At 51.4% G+C, this 9,056-nt stretch overlaps 1 protein-coding gene across 1 annotated transcript in view; it reads right to left on the reverse strand.

Moving 5' to 3' along the window:
* Oas3 (2'-5'-oligoadenylate synthetase 3) overlaps nucleotides 1-5,304 on the reverse strand; it is a 19,546-nt gene extending 14,242 nt beyond the window's left edge. Inside the window, exons 1-4 of the mRNA XM_035444179.1 lie at nucleotides 5,131-5,304; nucleotides 1,428-1,710; nucleotides 617-798; nucleotides 1-147 (exon numbers count right to left, since the gene is read on the reverse strand). The exon at nucleotides 1-147 is cut by the window's left edge and continues 110 nt beyond it. Of these exons, the coding sequence (XP_035300070.1) occupies nucleotides 1-147; nucleotides 617-798; nucleotides 1,428-1,710; nucleotides 5,131-5,304 (786 nt within the window). The remainder of the gene's footprint in view (nucleotides 148-616; nucleotides 799-1,427; nucleotides 1,711-5,130) is intronic.
* Between the last annotated feature and the right edge of the window lie 3,752 nt (nucleotides 5,305-9,056).

A 9,056-nucleotide genomic window follows, 5' to 3' on the forward strand; every position in this document is an offset into this window, starting at 1 on the left:
GACAGTTCTGAGCCCTTGGGCCAGTCTGAACTTGTCTTCCCTGCAGCCCTGCTCCCAGGCAAAGATGGTGAGCAGCTCCAGGGCATAACTAGGGGGCAGCGTGGCCCTTGGGACCCCCGTGGTCCTCATGGTCTCCTGGGTCTGCACCTGTGGGCAGCAAGAAGGACTTGGCTCAGTGAGGGGGACAGAGCTGGGGCTCACAGCACTCCACAGCCTGAGCCTGGGTCAGGGCACTGCTTCCTCCCTTACTCCAGGACCCATCCCTCCCCCCCCCCTTTTTCTCACCCACCTGTGAGGTCTCAGACTGACTTAAGGGGGACAGGAAGGAATGAGTGTCCCGCCTCGGCCAAGAAATTAATATGCATGATGTCATTCAAATTCAACTATTTCCAGTGACAAATGGCTTTTAAAGATGGCAGAAAGACAATCCAAAGACTGGGTGAACACATTTGCATTACCACAAGTAGTAAATAAGGCTCTCGACATCCACAGTATGCAAAGAGCACTAGTGAACCAACAAGAAGGCAGCTCACAGCAGAAAACCATAGACAAAGAACATAGCAGGTGCTATATAAACAGTCTTAGGCTTCAGGCGGACCTAGCCAAGTGTCCTCACCTGGCTGTACCAGTGTTTGACCAGCAGGATTAAGTTCTTAAGCTTGATGGGGCGACTGTTCACAAAGTCCTTTCGGAGCTCTGTGAAGCAGACTGCGTGCTCCCCTGGCCGGCAGCCGCTGCTGAGGAGGGAGGAGTACACCTCAGGTTTGGGCTTGGGCTTGACTCCAGAGTGGGGCTGTCCTGGGGGCGGCAAGGAGAGCAGGTTAGGAAGGACACTGAGCACTGAACTCTGCCTGTCCCTGGGAGAGCAGCTGACTTGGAGGAGGGGGTGGGAGTTGGAGACAGGAGGGGGGAGGGATGGGGGCCTGAGAGGAAGAGTCGGGTTTCAAGGTACAGAGAGGAGCTTCCAACTAAGTCAGAGGTTCTGGGGGCTTGGCTGTTGTGGTCAGGAATTGGTCACAGTGAGGAACAGGCAACTAGTGGCCTGTGCCTTCTCCTCACTCTCAGATGAGGACGAAGGCATATTTTGGAATAAGTCAAAGCATAGCTAGGGCATGTTTGAGAAGTCAAAATTCTCTTAAAGGCACCAAGAGAGTATTTTCACCAGCCCATGTCCACAGAAAAGCCTCTTAGCCAGAGCTGCTGGGTGAGGGTCAAGCACCAACTCAGGGCCACAGACCAGGGGCACTAGGCCTTCCTGGCTCCTGCAGTGTCTGAACTTGATACATTTAGTCAAGAAACTGAGGTCCAGAGAGGGCTAGGGGCTCTCCAACGTCACACAGGAAGTGGGTAGAAGGTCAGAATGCAACAACTCGTCTTTCTCCTAATTATGGTGCCTCCAACTGTGGATCAGGCTGAGGGCTCCTCACCCAGGACATCAAAGGCAGGCACCAGGCTAACATCCATCCAGTTTTCCTGGTCTGCCGACATCAGCCGGAATTGCAAGACACCGGGTGCCTTTGGCTCAGAAAGCTGAAAGGTCAGGCCAGGCCCAGGGTGGCGTCCCCAGGACTCCAGCAACACCCGAATGGCACCCAGGGTCTCTGTACGTCCGGTGTTCTGATCCCCATAGCTCCTGAAGCAGCTGAGGAAGATGACAAGTTCAGCATCACAGCCACCCCTGAGAGCTGTGCCCCGGGCATAGGCTCCTCCCTGTGAAGAAGAAAGACAGCTGGGGACCACGCACTCCAGTTCTGCTCCCTGCGGGGGATCCTGAAGGACTGGGTGGGCCACGTGGACTGAGGAAGGGCAGCCATGAAGCTCTCTGCATCCCGCACCAGGCAGAACACGGGTCCTTTTCATGGCAGCCAGACCTGAGCTCTGGGAGAAGTGACTTTGCTTTGTAAATTCATGACCGTCATTTGATGCCGGGTACCAACCCCCACCTTTTTCTTTTCTATTTAAAAAAGATTAGTTATTTTTATTTCATGTGTCTGAGTGTTCTGCCTGCACGTATGTATGTATGTGTAGTGCATGTGTGCCTGGTGCCCACAGAGCCTAGAAGAGGGATGCTGGAACCCTTGGAGCTGAAATTACAGACAGTTGGGAGCTGCCATGTGGGTGGAGGGAATTGAACCTGCGTCCTTGGCAAATGCAGCCAGAGCTCTGAACCCCTGAGCCTTCTCTCCAGCCTCCATTTCACATGCGTGCATGTTTACAGTGTGTGAGCACACATGCATGGGGGGCGTGTGTACACATGTGTGTGCCTGAGGATGCACAAAGTTGATGTCAGGAGTCATCCTGGTCACTTCTCCATCTTACTCACTGAGGCAGGGTCCCCGGATCAAACCCAGCGCTTACCGATATGGCTAGTCTCGCTAGCCTACTTTCTCTGAGGGATCCTGTCTCCACGTTCTTGGGACTATGTGTGTGCTTGGGATTTGAACTCAGGTCATCATGCTTGTGTGACACCAAGCTGACCCTCCAAGATCCATTCTTGACTCTTTAAAAACTGAAATGGGCAAGCCAAGTGTGGTTGAGTAAGTTCACACGCTTTGTGGCAGCAAACGTGTAAGTATGCTGTGACAGGCCTAGTGTCCCAGACCTTTCTGATGGTGTTTTGGTCTCAAAGCTCCAGTCTGAGGACTCAGGAAGGAGACTTTCATGCCCTGTGCCCTGCATCTGTACCCATTATCTTCTCTCAGTACATAGCCACCCTGGTGTGGCCACATATGGTGGCAGATACAGGCACTTGAGCCTGAGCACAGACAGTGGGAATCAGATTGAGGCACAGGTCCCAGCATAGACTGGGGCCTTTGTCATCACAATGACGATGCCAGGCCCCTCACTGTTGACCCTCAAGTTGTGTGTGGAGGGAAAGGAAGCAGCAGAGGATATGGCCATTGGGCAGCTCACACATGAGCATCCCACCCTCCCTAAGGATGCTGGAATGAAGGTACTATTACACCCTCACCTCACAGGGGAAAATGCATCTCTCTTCCCTCAAGCCAAAAGAGAAGAGGAGAGCGAGGTCCCAGCTGACACCTCGGGGATGCATGGAGAGCGTCTTTCCCTCCCATACAGTATTGAGCTCAATTTTGGTTTTCAAACCCATGCCATGGGGAGCTTAAAGAGGTTTCGGTCCTCGAACCCTGTTCCTTCCACCTCCACCCCTGCCCTCTGTGGTTGAAAAAGGAATCTCTAGCCTGGCGGTGGTGACCTGTGGTGGCCCATGTCCCTAACCCCAGTACTCAGAGGCCATGTGAGGTCTGAAATAGTGGCTTTCTGGAGCGGGCAGCTGTGCAGCATAGGGCAGGCAGTTTGTAATGAAGGCCTGCAGCCACTCCTGAGACTGCTGGTCACCTGAGATCAGGGTTCATTCTGACACAGCTACTGAGGTCTGTGGCTCCCAAGCTCTGTGCCTTCCTTCTTGGCTTTCTGACCCAGCTACAAGCCCCAGAATCCTGAGAGCCTTTTCAGTGGGGAGAGACGCCCCTGAACCTCAGTGTGGGCCATGGAACCAGAGCTGACCTTCTTTCAGAGCCCACAGTCATCAGAGACCACAGGTTGATGTCAGTCTCAACTGTGGGAGTTGAGAAAACTGTGGGAGTTTTCTAGAGAGAAATCTAGAAAACGGTGGGAGTTTTCTAGAGAGCTGTGGACACCAGGGTTTTAGACAGCCTTTGGCTCCTGCCCTGCAGGATCCCTCATAACCCTGTAATCATAATCCTCAGAGCCAAACAACCACCTTCTTAGGGAGTTCTGGTGTGACTGTGCCACAGATCACCACAGCTGAGCTTGTTGGCTGTTTTTCCTCATGATGGACGCTCACCTCAGGACCTGCTGCTCCCTAGCACCTGCTGTGTGCACGTGGTCTGGGGAGGGCTGGGGTGTATAGGCGCACGCGTGTGTGTGTGTGTGTGTGTGTGTGTGTGTGTGTGTGTGTGTGTGTGTGTGTGTGTGTGTGTGCAGCTTCCTGAAGACCTCCTCCCTGCTGAGTGAAGACTTCCAGCAAGGTCTTTGAAGGTAAGTACCCCTTTTGTAAGCACCCCCTTTCCTAGGCTCAGTAAGGAAGCCCAGTGGATTCATTGATTCCCCAGAGTGACCTGTGGTGGGTTTGTTTCTCGGTTTGTCCTTGGGGCTTAGGAGGAGGGATATACATTGCTCACCCCACCCCAAGTATTTAGCCACATCTGAAAGACAGAAGTGGACTCTGCATCTCCCAGGGCCTCGGACTCTTTCCACATCTCCAGTGATGATGTAGCCTCAGGAACTGGCAGGTGACCTGTGACCTACCCAGGAAAACCTCTAGACTCACCCCACCCCTCCTCGGTCCCCACGATATCACCACATCCCCAGGTTTACCCAGATTAAGGTGCCTCCCAGTGCTGTCTCCCCAGCTCTCTGAGTATTTAAAGGTGATAGAAGCAGTGTGGTGTGGCGCTCATGTGACATAATGTGGCCTGGAGAATAGCTTAACCATTTTCAGCCTCAGTTTCCCCATTCATAAAGCTGGCAATAATTCCCTACCTCAGGAACCATGAGGACTGAGGGAGTTGGCACTCTGATTTAACCAGGTAATGTTCATCGCTACTTAGCTTTTTCTCAAAGATTGGGCCATGAGTGTGATCATGGGTATGAGTGTGATCCTCCAGTTTTAGAGCAGTGAGGCTCAGACGGTGTCAGGTCTAGTCTGAATAAGTGAGTGAATGAATGAATGAATGAATGAATGAATGAATGAATGAGACAGTCTTTAAGACAGCATAGGGGTGCCAGGTAGTGGTGGTGCATGCCTTTAATCCCAGCACTTAGGAGTCAGAGGCAGGCAGACCTCTGTGAGTTCAAGACTAGCCTGGTCTACAAGAGCTAGTTCCAGGACAGCCTCCAAAGCCACAGAGAAACCCTGTCTCAAAAAACCAAAATAAATAAATAAATAAATAAATAAATAAATAAATAAACAAGAGCATAGGAGTAATCAGGTCACCCTAAGAGGTCCAGCCTGGGCCCTTAACCTGGAATATTACATGGCATCTTGATGCCTGTTTCCCTACAGTGTGGCTGGTTAAAGTGACATCTGAACCATCCCTCAGAAGACCAAGCAGGTGACTGTCTTGGGATACCCAGCCCTCTCACCTTGACGATCCTTATCACGCTTGGTTTCTGTGACCCTAGGGCTCCCCGCTCCCGTAGGGCAGTGTCCAGTAGCCCCAGAGCGCCCCGCACAGCTGTTGTAAACTCACGGGATGGGTGCAGGCTGTGGGCTACCAACTTGTCCAGAGCTCCAGCTGGGGTGTGGTACAGATCCATGTTGACCTGTGTCCCCAGGAGAGTTTCGTTTCTCCCTCGGCTTAGTGGGGCGTGTCCTGAACTGATCAGCAGGGCTGTCGTTTCCTCCTCCTCCTCCTTCATTTCCTTTCCTCTCAGCAGTTCAGGGGTTGTCGTTGAGATTACCAGTTCATGGCTATGCTTTTGCATCAGTGTGATTCTGACTACCTGGGCAGTCTGGGAACAGTAGGGACCAAGCTTTCTGGGTCGGCTGAGGCTTCCTGAACTCTCACCCAGAGACCCAGGGCAAGCTGCCCGCAGAGCACCTCAGAACCAGGCTTGAGGAAGCAGACTCTTTCCACCCACGCCCCTGTTCTCATCTATTCTGTTTTGCTGTGGGGCCCTGTGTTTATGAGATAGACTCTCCAGGCCTTAGTTTTTCCATCTGTAAGATGGGTTTTATTTGTGAACCACCATTAAATGCCTGGTGGTAATCTACATATAAATAGCAACTCAGTCCTCTGCAAAGTCTCACAAGTCTCAATAGCATTGCCATCTGTTGTAGAGGCAGGATGGCTGAGGGACAAAGAGGTTGAGTAAGTCATCCAGCATCACGTAGCACAACTCTCAGAGTTAGGATTTGAACCGAGGACTTCCAGTCCCAGGCATCTTGACTTTGTGCTCCCTGTTCTGCTGGGGTACAAGGTCACTCTGTGAGAAGATGATGGGTTGATGAGTGTGAGGTCCTTAGTCCAGGCTGCACACAGGCCTAGGGAAGAAATGGGAGCTACTGAAGTTGGCATCATGTCTGGGATAAACCACTGTGATGCTGAAGGTAGAATCAAGGGAAAGTCTGGACTGAGGAATGGAGGCCTAAGGCAAGGAAGCTATGGTTCTGCTCTGTGCGCGTGTGTGTGCGCACGCTCGTGCCAAGACTGCACAAGCATTGGACAGATAGTCATGTATTTGGCTTCTGTCTATGTTGGAAACCTGGTGTCTTCAAATGGTGATCCTAGCTGGCAGAGAGAGAGAGAGAGAGAGAGAGAGAGAGAGAGAGAGAGAGAGAGAGAGATTGCTTTAATCTGGGTCTCACCAAGATAATATGGGTACCCCTAACTTGCGTGCTGTTTGAGCACAATTTGGACATTCCAGGACAGCATATGGTTTTAGGAGACAGTTTGATGGCATTGATATCTGTCCTTGAAGTCTGCCTCAGGCATCACACAGCCTCATTCTGTTCTCTCAAGAGGCTGTGGCCCTGGGGATAGATAGAAACCAGACTTCCTTGGTCTGCTGTGGTCCCTTTAGCTGGGGAAGGAACTAAAGGGGTTCATAGCTGTGCACAAGGTTTGGGGGAGGATGAAAGATGTGGGGGAAGCAATGTTGTGGGCACATTCTGGGCCTGGGAGCCCCTGGGGATCTGTCCCATGTTTTAGAGCAGCTAGCTCATGATGCTGTAGGGAAAGGGGGCCAGCCAAAGAAACACACCCTGAACAGAGCCAAAGAAACACACTTTGTCCCTGCAACCAGAACAAAAACAACAACAACAACAACAACAACAACAACAAAAAACAAACAAAAAACCCCCCACTTTGTCCCTGGAATCAGAGCCAGTGAAAGAAATACACCCTGGCCCTAAAACTAGAGCCAAAAGGCTAAAAAGGACCAGTGAAAAAACACACTTTGGCCCTGAAACCAGAGCCAAATCTGACCCTAAACCTGTGCGGAAAAACTAACAAATCTCTGAACAGATCTAGCCATCCTAAACTCAGGGATTGAAGTCTGACCAATCACCACCCTGGAAAAACTCCACCCCCTAAGAATCCCTATATAAATCCTGTGTCTGTTCAGCTTGTGGCTGTTTGTGTTGCCCAGCTGTTCTCCGCTCTCCCTCTTCTCCCTCTCTGGGAGACTGGAACCAAACTGTAACAACTTTGCTGTGGAAGCCCTCTCCTGCAGAAGCAGAGCTAATACACTGGGGAAGCCTTTCCATGAAGCAGGGCTGTAAGCTGCTGTGCTTACTGTGACCTGTGGTATCCCTTGGCTCCCGAGTGCCAGGATACCTTTCCATCTGAGCTGTAACACTCAGTATTCTTTGGCTCCCAAGTGCCATAATCCATCCCTGTCCATCCTATGTGAGCTGTGGAAATGCTTACAGTGGCCTCCCTGCTCACCCATCTCCTAGCACCCACACTTCCTGTAGGATCAGTGGGGTTCAGGGCTACCAGCCTACACAGGTCCAGAGAGAGACACAGAGGAGCTGGGACATGGCTGCTTTTCTCCAAAAGAGACTGAGGTCTAACTCCCAGGCCTCGCTGAAATTCTTCTTAAGAAATGGGCCTGTGCTAAATGATGGTCATTAGGATGAGTCCTGGCCTGAGGCTGCTGGTGTCTGAGTGTGACCGAGACATTGGACAGAGCTGTGCACTCAGGGTGCTGTGGTGTCAGGCAGGAGGCAGGGAGAGGACAGCAGGAGCCAGCAGAAGGCAGAGGCAGGAACAGAGTCTCCATTGTGACACTGGAAGGGACCTTGGGTCTTCAACCCAGAGCCACTCTGCTCTTTAATCCCCACTGTCCTCTGCCACATGCATATTTTGTCCCTACAGGCCTAGGGTATGAGGAGGGCCCTTTGCCATCTCCCTGGGATCGACAGGGAAATGACCTCCATTTCCCGAGGGCCTCTGCTTCTGGTTTTTATCCCACGTCTGGGTGTCTGCAGAGGCTGTTCCCAGGGTCTTGCTTGCTGTTCCACCTCTTCATTTGGTTGGAGTTTCTTTGTGTCTCTTTTCTTGGCTAAGTCATCCCTTCCTGGGGGAGAGACTTAGGAACACTTTCCAGTTCCCAGGCAGAGTCAGCTGTCCTGCTGCCCCTCCCACAGGATCTTGTCACCTGGGGAAAGTGCAGGAAGAAATAGAAAGGAAGGCCAAAGCATAAAGACCCTGCAAGGCTGAATAACTAATTAGAACCCTGTGATGGAGAGTTGGGATGGCACAGATCCAGACCCAACTGGGCTCTCTTTAGTACTTTTAATAGTCATTGCTCACCCTTGTGTCTGGCTCACATCCTTGGAACCATCAGGTAAAACCTTTAGTATGTGTTCTAGTAGAACACCAGCTTCCAATCAGAAGGCAAGAATGTCTTCAGAAGACATCAGAGACCACCAGGTGCGTTTTCCCCTTTGCTGTGCCCAGCCTAGACGCATTCCCCACCAATGTACTTGGTAAATGCCCTGGCTTATGACTTGTTCTGTAAGTTTTTTCAGGTCACACAGCTTTTCAGGAGAACCCAGGTCAGCGTGGGCTGTGGTTGCTCCCGTTTGGCTTGGGACACACTTTCTCGTTTCCCTGGGGGTGAGAGCTGCATTTTTCATGGACTCCTTTATCATCTCGTACTCAGGCCTCTGTTGAACTGCTGGTGTTACCGTGTGCCTAGAAGTGAGCCAGCCCTGTTAGATAGCACCTGAGGGCCCGCTCACATTTGGTCTCCTCAGTGCCAAGTGTGAGAAACAGTGTGTGTGTGTGTGTGTGTGTGTGTGTGTGTGTGTGTGTGTGTGTCTGAATGTCTGTCTGTCTGTCTGTCTGTCTGTCTGTCTGTCTCTGCATGTGTGCATGTCTGTTTATATGCATGTCTCTCTGTGCATCTCTCTGTATATGCGTCTCTCTGTGTGTCTGTGTGCATGTGTCTGAATGTGTGTGTGTGTCTGAATGTCTGTCTGTCTGTGTATATGTGTGTGTGTATGTATTCACTCATTGAGGTCAGAGGTCAATCTTCAATCATTTTCCCTCTCATTTTTG

This window comes from Cricetulus griseus, chromosome 4 (genome assembly GCF_003668045.3).
Source record: "Cricetulus griseus strain 17A/GY chromosome 4, alternate assembly CriGri-PICRH-1.0, whole genome shotgun sequence".
In the NCBI taxonomy this organism is placed as follows: domain Eukaryota; kingdom Metazoa; phylum Chordata; class Mammalia; order Rodentia; family Cricetidae; genus Cricetulus; species Cricetulus griseus.